Below are 18,099 nucleotides of genomic sequence, written 5' to 3'. Positions count from 1 at the left end.
ATCTAACGGATTTTACAATATTTTACAGGAACTACCGGATGTTGGACACGGGTAGAAGCTGGTACAGGGCGGCTAGAACCTATAGGAGCGTCACAGGAACTGCGATTGGATAATGTTTTATATCAGGAAGGCGGCGAATACCGTTGCGTGTCGCCATCGAAAGAAAGTATAAAGCGTCTGGACGCTATTAGGAACGCATTATCGGTCCAGGTGGTAGTAACAGGTAAGTAAATATAGGTCTCTTTTCTACTCGCAACACTTAAAGCGTCTTGTAGTTTAGCAAAGTTCACTAAACAAACTAAATATTTAATTGCCGTTACATATTTTGGAGAAACTACCATTTAAAATTATTCTAACTCCCTAGGTAAATAACTTGGCGGAAAGTTTACCGCAAGTTTCGCCACTAAAGCGGAACAGTTCGGTTATAAACTGTTATTTAAATTTGGTGAAGCATCTCGTAACTTAAATTGCATGTACAGATAAAGACTTTATGCATTTTGCCGATAGAGCTAATGAATTTCAACTTTTGAAATCGGGAGCTGATAAATTCACCTAGTAAAGTATCAGGTTGTTGTAGAAGTTGAAGTATCGACTTAGTTATAGATACGTTATAGATTCTACAAAAGAACTACAGAAAATTTTCTTATTTTTACTTAGCAGATGGTGCTGAGCAGCAATTTTGTAATTTCTTATTATTACTATAACTTCCTTTGAACATCCCTCACAAAAAACTTTTCATTTTCATTTCATTCATTTCAAAAAATAGCAGACCAGTTTGTTTTAAACCTACAACAGGGTACGTGAATCAGATCGAATAATCTTCAACTAATGGAAATTTTCATGGAGGATATAAAAAAGTTTTCAGTAACAACATTATGTTATGGTTTGGAGATCTTCTGCCCATGAAATTGGGCCTATTTAAAAATTAACAGTCCTATAGCTTCATGTATCTTGAGATACTAGGAAGTACAATGGAATTATGTTGAAAATAGTTAGTTGCATTATTATTTATTACACATTCCTTGATTTTTTCAATTTTAGTTTTCTCCAACTATGACTGTACCTAAAAATTTTCGGTATTATTTGGACAAAATAAATATTGTTTTTACAAAACATCTGTTAATTCCCTTCTGTTAATTATCTTCTGTTAATTGTTCTATACTTATGACAACCATACAGTTTTTTTATAACAGTTAGTGCTTTATTATACTTTAAATTTTTAGAAATATTCACTCTTTATTATTAATTAATTAAACTTTAAATTATGTTAGTCTTTTCTATAATCAATTAAAATAACCTGTAATACAAGGGATATTTTTGTAAATCCCCAACACTTTCTAATTATTTTATACCCTTTGTTATAAAAAGTGTGGACTATTTTGCTAATAGGCATACATTTAGCCTTATATATACAAAATAAAGTTACTTGATAAAATATATTTCATATTATTATTTTTGAATTACTCATATTATTCCCTAAAAGTTTGAACTAATATAAAAATCGCATGCCTAAATCATTCATTTTATTCAATAGTGTCTAAATTTCAAGTTTTCTCGTATGTTGTGCTAAAATTTATGTATGCTTTATATTACGTGCGGCTCAACCTTCTTTCTTCATGTTCTAAATCTTCTTGTGTGAGTCAATCAGTTATTCATCGAATGTAACAAATTCGTTAATAATTCATTTGTTTAATCAATAAAATAAATTTGTATAATCATTTGTTTATCGGTTAATTAATTTATGTAATTTTTTAATGTAGTTCAAAGCCTTTGAACGCATTAATCAACGAACCATTTTTGAAATTATTGAACCGAGATTATACCTTTACATTGGCGATTTTTATAAATAATGACCTCGATAATTAGCATTGATTTTTATTACAAAAATGGACTAAAGTGCAAAAGACATATTATAAAATGTTATATACTGATTTCATCTGGTCTGCTATAAGTAAAACATGAGTAATATAAGACACATCAACCATAGATAAAAATTGATAAGAAGGAATTGATTACAATTGCCGAATCATAATTAATTCAAAAATTGAAAAACAATCACCATAATGTTTGCTCTAAATTATTCGGTCATTAGTTTTTCCCTAAAAATAACAAGACTGCAATTCTTCCAATACTACAGCTAGTACCAGAAGTGTTTTGGGAATTGAATAAGTGATAGTATAAGTACACAAAATATACTACCACTACTTTGAAATGGATTAAATAGAACTCCGGATGACACTCTGTGTAATCTAAAAACTCCATTTATTAACTTAATATACCATTTATACAGTTTTTAAAACAAGCTGGGTCAAATAGAAATTTTTATGTTTTCCAATTGTTATAATTTGTCAAGACATTGTAAAATTTATTAATAATAGCGAAATAAATAACATAATTAAACAACAAAATAAGCTTCTGAAGTATTATTAAATTTCATGTAATATTGTAGTTTAACATTAACCATCTATCTATTTCCGGTAAAAGAAAAACAAAAGTAGCGTTTTCAAAGCGTTCCATGAAAGGTGAACTAAAACGATTTAGGTACAAAGAGGTTTCATGCCTTTTTTGCTCGAGCTGGATCTCACTCAGCGCGAACTATCATAAGACGCAGACTGAGAGCAGGTAAAGTTGTTTCCCGTAAAATCCTCTTATGCTAGGACCGCGTTTGCTCGGCGCAGCGTCAGTTATCCCCAGGTGCTTTTGCTTTCCTCGGGTATTTTTTTAATAAATCACTTACTTCTTACAAGGTTCCTTAAAGAACCTTCGTGGAGTTCTTACAGGGTTATACTATTTCCAATCAAACTGATCGTTGATTAAAAACCACTTTTAAGAAGATTTTTATGGATGTAATTGTAACGTAATTGTGTTTAGTGTCACCTAATTAAATTTAAACTTTTATACTAATGCCATATATATTCATTCCAATAAAACAGAAAATGCACGTCATCAAAATTTATAATGCAACTTTGCCGCAGCACATTTAAGCTGTCGTTTATTTTAACTATTACATAACAGAATACTAATGTAAATAAAATAACGAAATAAACATAACTTTATAAAAAATAATTTATTTTAACATTAGAGTACATCTAATGCAGATGTTATTAAAGGACTTAAACCACAGTTAATTAAACAGCCACAATAATTTGTACGTTAGAGCTGTCTTATTATATTCATATTGAACTCTTTTTTCACACCACCTGTGAGGCAGAGTTATAGGCGTGATTTTTATATAGTAGTATCTCATGGAGGCATAATATATTGAATTAACAATTTTATATCCAAGGAATCCAAGGAATGTATTTTACATTCATTAGAGAATATATTTACCATTTTACATTTAGTTCTTGTTTTCTGTGTTTCCTGTGGAGTTATTTTAATATCTCCGAATATCTCCTGGATTTCTTCTGTTACTTGCGATGCACATTTTCCTTCATAAAATTTAATCACTTCATTCGCCTTGATGCATTTGCCATATCTGCAAAACAGTTAGTATTAAGCCTTGGTATATTCTTATCAACATGTGATGTAATTCTAACACCTGTAGACAATCCCACCTTCTGTCCATTTTTTTCTGTGTATCTGATGGAGTTTATCCATTAAGTAAGGTAAGGTGTTACTGTAAAAAATGCTTATTTTTTCATTGTATCTTTTTTCAGGTTTGTTTTTAAAATAAAGTAAATTTTAAACACATTTAAAACATTTAATTTATATTTATCGAGTGACAACACACTAGCTCAGCTAAAGGAATAAAACCATGCCTGTTTCCATCATGAACAATAATATATCTGCAATGAACAAAATAAAAAACATTGTATGTAATAAAAGCAATGTTATTCTGATTTTTACCTTTCTTTTTTTTTACGAATGGCTTTATTTTCTATTTAAAAATATCCATGTCTATTCCAAATATATAAATTAAAATAATAATTTTTCCTTAATTTTGTTATATGTTTTTAAAAACAGTATAGTGCTATGTTTCCTAATAGTATATGAAAGGATGAGTTGCATGTCTCAAGAAACTGCATAATTCTGTTCTCTATTGATACTTCCCAAACTAACAGTTTTCTCTGAAACAATTGTGTTAAATAATATTTAAATGGAAAAAAGCACTTATTGTTTTAATAGATTTCAGAAACGTAACCTCAGATAGAGTAAACATCAAGGTGATCTTGAATACAACTCATCAAGATGAAGAATAAAACTGCATCAACATCAATATTTCACTGTATAAATATTTGTCGCTCTAACGCATTTTTAGTGGTAATTTGCAAATTTGCCCCAAAAAGCCACTATGCTTTTTTTTAAATTTTACCGAGTAAGTTTACCAACAAAAAAAAGACTAACAAAACCCAAAAAAAAACATTCGATTATTTTCTTCGAATATATATACAGCAAAATTCAATACGAAGCTTATAGAAGTGCTAAATTAGAGTGTACATTTCAGACCATTTCACGTCGAAATATACATGAAGAGGGTCCAATTTTATGCTCAAAAAGTAACATACATACGTACCAAACTCGCTGCTAATTTCGATCCTTTATTCAGAAAACTAAAGAGTATCAGCATCGCCACAATCAAAACCGACAAATAACTCCCCAGCCGCGCTGGAATTGTCCAGATCCTCTCCGGTTCTGATTAACCTAATCGAATAATTCGGAGTGCAGCTGGCGTAGCTGTGTTCCGTGGATGTTCGGTTAAAGTTGCACCACAAAACAACTCGTTATTAGTTTATCAGCTCTCCGATCCTTTTTCATTGCGGTTGCCTGATGCGGACAAATCAGTTTAATGTATACTCATTAACATCGTGTTTTATTAGCACGTGTAACGCAATTAACATGATATATTCGAAATTAAGGTTGTATTTTTAAAATATATAGAGATTAATTATCCTCAGGTTACTATTATTGTTTATGTTTCAAAAATAATTGAAATAACTTAATAAAAATTAAATTGAATAACATGTCAATAACATTCCTTTGAATATAAACCATAAGAAAATAAGATATAAACTAAATGCCAGTAAATTATATAAGCCTCATTCGTTTTTTTTGTGTTATATTTTAAAGTATCCTGTTTACCGAATAAAATTTATCTGGAATGGACCTACTGCTTAACGCGGACTCCAAACCGCGGTGCTCGGTTTAAGTCTACCGACTGGCAAGTCGTCAACTTAGAGATGCTCCCAGAAGACATCCGGTTTTACCCAGCCTGGTTAATACTGTGACTAATTTTCCTTCTCGCATTTTGCACTCTTTACCTTTACCTCTTGGAAAATCACAATTATAAACGTCGCAAACATAAATTTCCAACCATAACCAAACAGGATTCGAACCTGTGATAGCAACAATAGGAGGACCATCCCCAGTCTCATTTGTGTTTTAAGGATATTTTCGAATGAGGATGCAAATATGTATGCCAAGGAAATGCAAGTTCTTAAAAATATTATAACCAAACAAAATCAATGGTCTTCAACGAATAATAACTGAAAAAAAAAATAGACAATAATGTTCCCAATTAAAAAAATTGCACTCAAATATTCACTATTGAAAAAATTTCCACAAATGGGCTTTCGAATTAACTTCAAGAATGTCATATGTTTTATAACAACATGCGATGTTTCTTGAAGAACAAACATATTTATATGGTTTTATGATATTTACTTTGTTTTGGGTCCGTTGGATTACTGGTTGGTTCGATGTCTTAGTGCAATCCCATATTTGCACCCATAATTCCTAATTGACTTTATAATTAATTAATAAACCAATCTCTTTTATTTTAGGTCAAGTTGCTCTGCTTAAGGTCTAACGTGAGGTTTCCAGTTTAACCTATCGTCGAGACATATTCCGAGGTATTTGGCTCATTCTGCTTGAGGAATCGTATATGAAGTGATAATATTATGTTTTTGTAACTTCGTTGCAACGCAAAATTAACACGAACAGATTAGGAGCTATTAAGCTGTATTTTCCAGTCTCTAGTCCATTTGTAGACTTTGTTGACCGCTACTTGTACCCTTTCTATTGACTTAAACAAACAGAAATATACCTTTTGCCATGATAACTGTGACGTCGGCAAATGTTCCAAGTAGAATTTCTTTTATTGTTGGGATATCAGCAGTATAGAGCAGATATAGGAGTGGTCCCAAGACACTACCCAGTGGAACTCCAGCCGAAATAAGTTTGGTTTAAGGTTTAAGTGATGTCTAAATTTTCTTTCGGAAAAATAATATATATCGAACTGCCAGATGAAATTCCAAGTACCATAGATATTCAGAACAAATTACGATTTCCTTCAATGGTACCTGTCTTTGTCTGTGCTTTTACACAGGCTGCCAACGTCGACCAATCTAAATTGAAAAAAATCTGTATATTGTTAAAATTAATTCCACTGTGTTGATTCGTATCTGAAAGCTAATAAATTACATGTCAAAAACATTATTCTATAGCTCCCGTATACGTTGACCTTAATTTATGTAATATAATAAATTTAAAAAAAGCTTTTTTTAAGTGTAAATCGGTAGATTTATTCAGAAATATATCAAACTTTTTACGTCGTCCTTTCTATTGTTTCGGAGACTCTTTTGTCACGCTTCTTCCGGGCATATTCTACTAATAAAACCCTTATTAATCTACCGAAAATCTCTAATAAATCACCGCCCCGAACAATTCAAAATATCCGACAAGAAAACCAGACCACAGAGTGGATAAAAAAAACACTGACGCGGTGAAAACACGCGCGTTTCGAACTATTCACGCCTCCCCGAAAACGGGACGTCGAAAAAACAACAAAGCATTTGCGACGAAAGCGAGCCTTTAAATATTCCACACGACGTGGCATTAAAGGCGCAATCTTGGAGCCCGTCGCAGCATTCGTCGCAAAAATATCCAAAGCCTCATTAGGATGACGGTGCGTCTTTAATACCGAACGCGTTCGGAGGTATTTAAGCGGCGAGATAAGACCTGAACGGAATGTCGGATCCCTTTATGAATATTCCGGGTTTCACACGTCGACCGTTCTTATCGGGATAACGATGAGCGGGTTTTTGGGCCGAATAAACGTCTTAATAGTCGAGAAAATCGCAACACCTCGAAGGTATATTGAGACGATTTTATGACGTGGGCGGGTTTTTGATGTACACTATATAAACAAGCCACCATCAATCTCTGAAAACACTGGCTAGCATGGTAATAACACCGCTAAAACATGTTGGATTTAAATGTAATTAAGAAACGTTGTTGGAATTAAATTTACTTTAAATCTATTTTATTTTAACCGAAAAATGTAGCCACTTGTTTTATAAAAGGTACAGACAACACAGCCTATCCAATACTATTTTCTCTAATATACTATTTTTCTACTAATCTCGTTGAAGTCGGTGCCGAACCCAAACAATACTAAACTAATAATATAATTTTCTGACGTATACAAAAAATTAAATTAGGAACAAAACAAATCTAAATTAGTATAACTGTTTGGGTTCGGCACCGACTTCAAACTGATCAGTTGGTAGTAGTTAAAATAATATTGTAAATAGATGAAAAGGTTTAGGTAGGTATTAAACTAAATTGTGTGTATATGGTAGAATATAAAATACGTGTAGTATATAGGTTAAATAAACGTTTTTATGTAGTTATTACGATTATTATGTACATGTTTTATTTTAAAACTTTTTTTGTGTTAAAAATCTATGTTAAGTTTGATTATTTTTTAATTTTTAATGAGTTTCTTATTTACGTTTTAAAGTTGGTTCAATTTTTTATTAAAATTATTTTATTTAATGTAAACATTACAATAATAACATCTCATAGCCCGTATAAAGGCACTGTTTATCGATGACGACCAAACAGTGGTATTCGTATAATGTTACCCTAGTATGTTTTAAAATACTAATCTCATCAACATCATTTAAAAATCGTGAACATTAAAGTTACATATGTGAATAAACAACCTCTATTTTTCGTATATAAACAAGGTTCTTGATCACATTATTTATATCCTCCATTCTTAAAAACGACATCCATCTTTATATACTATGCTCTAGCAGACTGCTTTAGACCATAAATAGCTTTATTTAATTTTAAACTTATTTAATCGTGGCCGCACTTCACCCAGTGGGCGAAAATCGTGAGGAGGTTCGTCCACAATAAATTATTCTGATAGAAAACATTGATGCTGTACGTGAAATGATGTTGCAGGATCGTCATGTGTATATCAACATTTAGCTAGGAAAGTGTTTATTTTCGTTAGATCCCAGGCAATCTGACAAAAGCGAAAAAAAATCGTATCAATTGAGGTAATAAAATAGTCAAGAAATAGTGCATCCAAAAGTGTGTAATATATACCCAAGAAAATTTTGATTGGTGTACAGATTGGTGCATAGAACGGTGAACTTTGAATAGTATATAAGTGTATTTTAATCATCATGGAGAATACTTCGAAAAACAATAAAGCAATTTTCCATAATAAATTACTGTATTTTCATTATTAGGCTCAAAATATATTTTGCAACCCTCATACTACATAACTTAGTTACTCTATTTAAATTTATAATCGTATGTAATAGGTACGCAAATCAATCAGTTCCATGATTGATAGGTGTTACATGTTGAATATTTTTTTATTTAGATACTTTTTCTTAAAATGCAGTGAAGAGAAATAATTATCATTCTTTCCATAACATTAACAGAATCAATACACGCAACAATCTTGGATTAAATTTTAAAAACCTATTTCTAATAAATATCGGTCTACTCTTGTTATTCCGTCAACGATGAAACGTCTACAGTTAATTTCATTATCAAAGCTTTACTGGAGCCCTTCATCCATTCAGAACCAGTTGCAACCAATTAATTTCTACCGTCAACTGTAATATGTGGACTGTAACATCAATACCGTTTGATATCGCCATTTAATCACGAGTATACTGTATGCTTACTAAATATTTTATTCTATATAAATAATAAAGTTCATTTATACGAATTCTAAAAGTTCTTCATCAGTTATTTTAAAATGTTATTTCGACGTTGCTTTCGAATACCGACACATTTTTATATATTTAGCTATTACAAAACCTGTTTATACATCTATATATTTGTGTAATAATACGAGTAAAAATATTATGTGCAATGAAACAATATGTCTAAATCAAGGTGAATGAATCAAATATAATATAAAATTGTCTAAATCAAGACGAACGCGAATTCATTCATAGACATTTCGAACACTCATAAATGATATATGCGCTTATTGATCGATGGTATTTTGCTACTTTTGTACCTGTAGAACTTCTGGATTTCTGGGCGAAAAATTAAACCGAGTGGTTTCTGCAAGTTTCTGCAAGATAGATATTCACAGAGACCTGAACAAATTGTGGTCGAGTGGAGCAAGGACCGGGTTACAGATAGATTTCTCGAAACTTCTCGGACAATTCCTCTAAACCTTTACCGAATAACTGTATAACGCGGATGATTTAACCTTATCTATTAAACAGTTTTTTTTACACAAATGTACATAATTCACTATTCATGGTCCAGTAATCCAGTTTAAAAAATAACTCAATTTCATTTCGTCAAATCAAAACTGTCCATAAATTGTTTTACATCCCATTGAGCAACCTATATACAAGCATCAAACCTCTTTTAGTATCTATTCTAATGTAACATTAATGGTTATGTGCGATTTCGACATTATATTCCATATTTTTAATAAGTTCATCGACTTTTTCAAAGGTTGACCGGCCAGAACGAAGTTCATATTTCATTTTCCTCAATGGCGCTCCGTTCAGGAATGATCTTACCATACAGTTAATAGAATATTCTATGGACTGTTATCTTTCAATCTGATGTCGTTGAATAGGCTGAATTGGTAATTTTTAAAAATATGCGATAAACCCCTTTGTTAATAAAAAGCACTTTTAACCGACTTCCAAAAAGGCGGAGGTTCTATATTCGACTGTATATTTTTTCTGTATAATTTTGGACCGATTTCCAGAATTCTTATTTTATTCGAAAGAGTGCATGTCCGAGGTGGTCACATTAGAACCACGTCAGGATCAGGGGGAAAGGGGGAAATCGTGGGAAAATCTTAAATATCAAAGGCATGTGTATGAAGTTTTCACATATTTTTTTTTATCTAAAATGATCAGATATTTGTGTATAATGTTATTGCTGCACTGATGTGACGGAAAATCGGAAATAGTTCGGTGTAAAACCATTCGGTTTGCTTTTTAAGCAAAAAAAAAAACCATATCATATGATAAGTCGTAGAAATAATACACGCAACTGCTTCTATAGTGTAATGGTTGGAGTGCTCACCTCTCATGCGGAGATCACGAATTCGATTCCCGAGGGGCAACAAATTTTTGTTGTTCTAGTTTGGTTAGAACATTTGTCAAATCACCTGAAGTAGGTAGCGGACCCCGGGGCCTTAAGCGTTCTTTATTTTCAATCATTGTTTCTTTATTCCTATTTTTCCTTATACTGGTTGCACATTTACTTGGCCTACCCATTGTAATGATTAATAAAAAAACTACGTAACTTATTGAGTAAATATCTAACACTAAAAGAGAAAAAAAAATTTAACAAAGATATTGAACCGCTTTCAAAAAATAAATAAGGAACTCACTAAAAAGTTAAAAAACAATCAAACTTAGATTTTTAAGACAAAAAAATAGCGTTTCAAAGTAAAATATTTACATAATAATCGTTGTAATAACTAAATAAAAATAACCAAACGCCTTATTTAATCTATCTACTATTATATACTATCTGTTTATTTACAATAATATTACATAACAAGGGAAGGTAATACGCGACGGGAAGCCGGCGCAAACAATTCTGCCACTAAAGTTAATAGGCCTAAATAGGTTAATGCCAAAATCTCAAATAAATAAATAAACAACACTTTTGCTATTGTGTACTCATTTCTCCAGCTCCGACTATAATGCACGTGCAATGCAAAGGGAAAAAGCCAAAGGCCACACGCTAGGTACATTTCCACCAGGTTCAGTTCCTGTCTTAAGTTATATAATCTATACTTTATAGTTGCAACCTAAAACTATTATCTTTATTTTACAATAATTTAAGAATTATGGGAAAGATACGGAAATACGAATAACTGATAATATAGGTGAGCATAAAGTAGGTAAAGATAAATGAATAAATAAACAAATAAATAAGAATAAAAGGAGAAAACTGGAATACTCGGTAGACAAACACAGTAAAATGAACTGAAAAAGGTGGTGACTATGAGAGTCGCGTCTTCACATATGAACCCTTATAAAATTCTAACGTCCTTTGAACATATTAAGGTGATATCGGGTAATAACGGTCCACGATAAAGTGTTAAAAATATTGCCATTTATGGTAATTATTTATGTTTCTGGGTATCCGTGAAAACGACAAATTCCACACTTAAAAAGAAGCGACACTAATTAACTTTACATTATCCTTGAAACTTTTTAAAAAAATATATAATGACCCAAAATATCGAATTACCAGATGGAATTGTAAGTACCATATATATTCGGAGCGATTTATGATTTCCTTGAATGGTACATGTCTGTGCTTTAAGAAAAAAAATATCGAGAAAATATAAACAATTAAAAATCGCTTTTACAAAAGTGATATTTAGTCCTAAAACTTATTGATTATGCAACTATATCTGCTTAGTTCTTTGAATATCAACATGGTCTTGACAACCGACCTGAATATTACAGATCATTCGTGGGTTATTAATACCCAATTTTAAAATCAATATCTCCGAGCCGACTAGACTATCGCAAAACCATTGAGGGTCAATCGATGAATTGTCCCATTCGAAAGGACCTCCATTGTTTCATCAAGATTAATCTGTCTTTAGCAGATAACGAATGACTAATGGCACTATACGGTGAGCTCTCAGATGTCCCGTCACCGGAAAATATTTATCATTGGTAATTGTTGGGCTGTGCATTGTGCGAGACGGCGCCGCCTGCTAGGAAACTCAGATATGTCGCTGATTAATATAATCTTATTTTACGGAGCCCCCCTCGACGTATATCATACTGACACACAATATCAGGATACGTCTGGGGCATCGTTACTTGTCGCTCTCCTGAGAGAGGTGAAGTTGGATTTTTTCTTTATTTCTTCCATTTTATCCGACGAGACCCCATCAAAGCTCGGATGAAATTTATGACTTTCCAGTAATAGTTTTTACTAGAGTTATCACAGTTTAAAAGCGTCAGCCGTATTACTCTGTGATTTATTGTCATCTCGTATTCTAAAATGTGGTTTAAAAACAATTCGAAAAAATGTGGGTGATGTTAAAGCCTGTATTCTATCTTTTCCTTGCTTAAATTAATCGGTAATGGCGTATTAGTTTTAAATTGTTGTTTGAGCACAATAAACCGAGAGAAATAAATTAATAATCTACATTGAATCTTAAATATAAAGGTTAAAAAAATACTAAAACACTGTAAAATTATTTTAGAAATTATATGGTACGGTGAACGGAGGTAAAACGAAATGAAATAGTTATTTTTTTATTAATATCTTAGAACGTCAAAAATCTGCCCGTGGGCATTAAGTATTATTATATGATTTCCGTTATATAGCATAACCATCCTGACATGTAGAAGATAGAAGTAGTGATCTGCTGTACAACTTATAACCTAAATCTTATTCTAGATGATATTTTACTTTAAAGTCTATCCTAACTTTTTCTAAAGACTATTCCAACTTATTCTAGAGATTATTAAATCTGACTATGTGTCTATTAATCAGTTCATTTGATAGTAGTTTGCGTTTGGGCCTATGCACTTCACTGTCATCACGCACATTTAATTGTTGCGAGTGCATTGGGATAGTCTTTCAGAGTACTTCATACTATCATTTCGAATCACTCTCATTATGGATTCTAAGAGGATATCGCCCTGAATCAGTTTATTGGGCACGTAATATGGGGCATCGACGATTATTCGCAACACTTTATTCTGGAACCTCTGAATGTCTATGTTAGATTTACTAGTAGCACCCTACAATTCAATATCATAGGTCCAAATGGGCCTAAGTATTGATTTAACAGAAAAATCTTGTTATCTAATGATAATTTAGATTTATGTCCTATCAACCAATACATTTGGTTTAGTTTAAGCCCAAGCTGTTTACATTTTTTTATGTGTTTTAGTTATTTTTATTTATTTTTTAATTATTATTATTATATCCAGATTTAGGCCACTATTGTAAGATGTAAAATTCGGCATCTCTCAAGGTGGCTACAATACTCCCCTGCCACAATTTTACCTAAAATTATTGACAATAATAGAATAAACGGACAGAAAACATTATACAAAAATCTTAAATATAAAAGACTCAAAATAATAAAATGAAATAGCGAAACAATTACATACGTACTATGTACATATACTACGTATAAAGAGCTTTAAAACAAAGTTGTGAGAAAAAAACGTATTTATAAAGTGTTATAAACAGTTAATGAAATGGAATATACCGACGTCTGCCAACATTTTCGGATGCTGGTACGGCTGTCGAAATCTTTCGATCTTAAGTATACAGCTACTTCGTCGTTGCTGTGGCATTTGAATGTGGTCTATAGGCGACGTTGAAAATAGGGTACTTTTCGAGGAGGCCTGCCGTAATCGTAACCTATATTCTCTCTTCTCCTTGCATAAATTAATTCCTAAAAGCGTATTTGGTTTTTAAATTATTTTTAAGAACAAAAAGCCGAATTAAATGAATTAAAAATACATTTTTAATCTTAAATCATAGATTAAGTAAGCAGCCATAGCATCAATTAACCTACAAAGACACATAAATCAAATACAAATGTGGCTGAAAAGATTGTGGCATATAGCCCGTAGAAGAACATGTCCACCAGTCTATATCAATAATTGTCAACTACCGTAAGCAGGGGATGCTAAATATCTTGGTATGCACCTAGATTGAACTTTGGAAATTGGAACTTGGAATGGAACTTGGAATATACTGGCCAAATGGAAACAACTTGGACTTAAACTTTACTAAATGTATTGGCTAATCGGGCGCAAATCCAAGTTTATCATTTTCATTTAGTCATCTGGGGAACCGCTAACAAGTTTAATATATTAGTCATACAATGCTTATAAAATAAAATGTTGCGTGCCAATGCTCCGTACTATGTTTTCGATTGAAAAGATACAGAGCGATATTCCTCTAAAATCAATAGCGAGTGTAATTCAACGTGTTTGTGTGATGTATTTTGAATGAGTGTCAGTGGATCCCATGTACTCGCTGATCAGCTAAATATGTGAAGTGACAGTGAAGTGCGTAGACTAAAAGGTCTAACACCATCCAATGTGATGATTGGAGATATAATATATACTCTATAATATATTATAAAGAATAAGCTATAAAATAAGACTAATTAACTAAAATAGTATTTCGTACAAGAGATCACATAACGAAGTGTTTTTCTACATATCATGTATATACACTATAAACATAAATAATTCTTATGTTTATACTTACATTACTTATATTTCCTCTAGGTAGATTGTGGAACAATTAAGAGTAATACAAAAATAGTAATTTAGTAGTAACCACCAAAAGTAGAAGTAACTAAAACGCATGTACATACATATATACATACTGTCAATGTACCTTGTATCTGTACTAAAATATATTTAAATGTTTTTAGCGTTACTAGACGGGTATTTTATTCCAAAATAAATCTGAAAATAATTTTCTAGCAGCGTGAAGTCGTAGAACGTTGAGGCACGATAAAAAGTAGGAAGAAAAAGTAAGTTAAATGGTTTTCCAGAGCTTTTCCGGGAGTCGTGGTATAGACGACGGCCAACGCGAGCATTCAATAATAGAAATGTAGCAAGATTTCAAGAACTGAAAAGGACCGATTTGTAAAGCGCGAAGATAAATGACGGCACTTCCGCTTCATCCAGATATCTTAATCGATGCGAGTGTGGAAATTAGATCTGTTTGAAACTTTTCTACATATCCGACAATTTCCTTGCGACCGCTCGGTTCGATAAGCGATTCCGTCGGTTAGAGAGTTTTCAATTTTCGATCGATTTAAGCAAAACGTTTGCCGATCAACAAATTTTACATCTAATTTCTAACAGAAAATCGATATTTGAACGAAAATGTTTGGCCGATGTGCCATTTCTATTTCACTCTCTTATTGTATGACTTTCCCTCTTAGTAATTATTTATTTATATTACAAGACAAATTTAATTCTCATATACGCTTAAGGAACAATTTTATATCAGACTGCCGCTTATTAAAAATGACACAACGACAAAAAAGCTGAATTATTCGCAACATTGAGGTGGTGTAATTCAACCTGCAATTGTTACAAATCCTGCTTATCAACTTGAAATAGCTATAAGGCTGGTTTACGCAGTAGAAATTGCCACGAAAATTATCAACAGCCTCAATCAAAACTCTTAAAGTTAATCATATTTCACCTAGATTGGTTGACTTACAAATGTAATACCCGCCTGAAGCTGGAAATGATGGGAATATTTTAAGGTAGCAGAAACAATAATGCTTAAAAAACCTGACAAACAGACAGAAATATCGTATTTTACAAGCGCATCTTGCTACTACCTATGATATCCAAATTATTGAAGAAACTGCCGTTAAAACGTGATAAAGCTTAGAATACCAGATTTATATTTTGAATTTTGAAATCGCCACTCGACAATCAGCCAAGTGTATAGAGTGACAGCGGTTGCTGAAAAGGTATTCGAAGAAAAAATGCTCCCTGCAATATTCCTAATATTCCTGTAGGATCTTTTACTAATTTACAAGATGTTGAAGTTGCTAGTGCGGAACTATTGTTAATTGTTGAAATCGAATCTTTCCTAACTAAAATTTAAAGTTTCTAATGAAGATGCGTTCCCCACATCCAAACGTACTTCAGTTTGAGTTCCCCAGTGTGGTGTCTTGAGACCGCTCCTGTTTCTGCTGTGTGTGGTGTCTTGAGACCGCTCCTGTTTCTGCTGTACACTTCTGATATCCCAACAACACAAGAAGCAATACTTGGAACATTTGCCAACGACACAGTTATAATGACAAAAAGCATATCTCTACCCAGAGCAATAAAAATAAAAAAGTACAAACGGCTGTCAACAAAATTCGCAAGTGAACTATAGACTGGAAAATACAGCTTAACAACGTCAACTATTGCGTTGGGGCGAAATTGATATGGACATATTTGTTGGCGACAGAACCCTAATTGTATAACTTAGTAGATGCACGATTCCTCAAGCAGAAACAGCGACATACCTCGGCATTCCTTTTGATGGTAGGTTAAAATGGAAACATCACGTTATAGAAAAACCAGAGCAGAGCTGTCACAAAATCAAAGAAAAGTCTCGGTTAGTAGGAATATACTCCTAAATTGACATAAAATCAAAGAAATTGTTATCAGTCAACTACAAAGCCTATTTGAACTTATGTAGTTGCATTAAAATATTAAACCAACTAATAATCCAACTATGACAAAACAAATTTTCTAGATTTATTACCAATTCTTATCGCTACGTAACCAATGAAGAAATACGCTCGAAGCTCGAGAGCTCGAAGTCAAATGGATTTACGAAATTACCCAAGATATAATTGAAGAAGGACAGTTAAGCCAGCCTGCTATCTAGGCACAAAGTACCCAAGGAACAAACGATGGGGAATAAAATGGGATGTATCCGTCTAATCTATCTCTCTCTCTCAGTCTTCAAGAAGACACGCAGTCTCTCAGTCTTCAAGAGCATCCGCAGCCTTTACAGTCCTCGCAAAATACACACAGTCTACATGCACATTCTCCATTAATACAGAACATGAGTAAAAGGACCGCTCAGTTGGTGCCACTACAGTGTGAAGGTTGTCATTACGAATTGTGTATACCTGTCTGTCTTTATAATTAATAAGTATCATTGTAAATAAAGTATTTTAACTTTAATAGTTTTTCCTTTTATAATAAGGAAGAAAAATACGCGCATATAATTTAATGTCAACTTCGCCTTAATTAGTCTAATTTAATTATAAATTGGGATATACATACTATATATTGTTTATTATGGGGTATCCCACACTTACCTTGTGTATTGATGCAGGTACTACAGAACAATAGTAATAAAATAATATCAGAAACATTAATAACATAACATAAGCATATCTAATATAAGATATAATAAAAAATAATATATAAAATTGTAAATTCGACTTATTCAATTCGGCAATATTCCCTATTTTGTTCTACTTTCCTCTTCTATTATTTGCATTTCCCGGAGAAATACGTAGTATTTTGCTATGAGACAGAATCTACCATATGTCGTTGTATATTTATTTCATCAAGTAAAAACAAAATAGATATTACTGTGAATAATTTATTATAAGTAGAGCTACATATTATCAAAGAGTGCGAACTAAAGCCTTGATACTTTGTCGAAGAACCATCTTGGTTTGGTAACAATAATCGCTTCATTTTCGCACTTCTTCAGTGAAGCCATATTGCATCAATCTGAATGTGTGGCAATTAGACTTATTACAATCGCTATATCTGGTGTGTACACTGGGTACGTTAAAACTAACGCTGCGAACTATCGACTAAAAATGAGTATCGAGTATTTAGTAATTCGCTATTTTTTACTATCGACTGTTTCGGTCGATATTTTCGGTTCGACTGATTTGATTACGATTTACTATTATTTTACTTCTATTTTGCTTTTATTGACTTTTCCAATTTTCTAAATCTTCCTATGTTTGCTCAAGATTTCTGACTGTTAAAACTTATTTAATTCAAGTTTCAAGGAAAAATAATCTTATTGTATTTAAATTATTATTATTAAGGCTGCGATGGTTAAAGAGTAGATAAAAATTGACTGAGAAAATTTAAATTAAATAGAAATAAACCAATTACTTTTATTATATTATGTCATTGTTATTTTCCGAGTATTAAAATATGATTAAATATATTTGGTACCATTACCCCATTCCTTTTTTCACACCGCCACTATTATTTCACAGAGAATCAAACTTCTATCCCTATCCCTTCCTCTCTCCAAATTAGTACGACAGGAATTCGTACAACTTCGTCTGTTATA

At 32.1% G+C, this 18,099-nt stretch overlaps 1 protein-coding gene across 1 annotated transcript in view; it reads left to right on the top strand.

The window, feature by feature from the left end:
- tei (irregular chiasm C-roughest protein teiresias) overlaps positions 1-18,099 on the top strand; it is a 979,218-nt gene that overhangs the window by 813,239 nt on the left and 147,880 nt on the right. The window contains exon 9 of the mRNA XM_076406653.1: positions 29-223. Coding sequence (XP_076262768.1) covers positions 29-223 — 195 coding nt within the window. The remainder of the gene's footprint in view (positions 1-28; positions 224-18,099) is intronic.

The sequence above is a fragment of the Rhynchophorus ferrugineus genome, unplaced genomic scaffold (assembly GCF_030347505.1).
Source record: "Rhynchophorus ferrugineus isolate W39M unplaced genomic scaffold, kcgeb_rfMv2 rfM6, whole genome shotgun sequence".
Lineage (NCBI taxonomy): Eukaryota > Metazoa > Arthropoda > Insecta > Coleoptera > Curculionidae > Rhynchophorus > Rhynchophorus ferrugineus.
The sequence above is the reverse complement of the archived record's forward strand: the minus strand, read 5'-3'. Positions and strand labels throughout refer to the sequence as shown.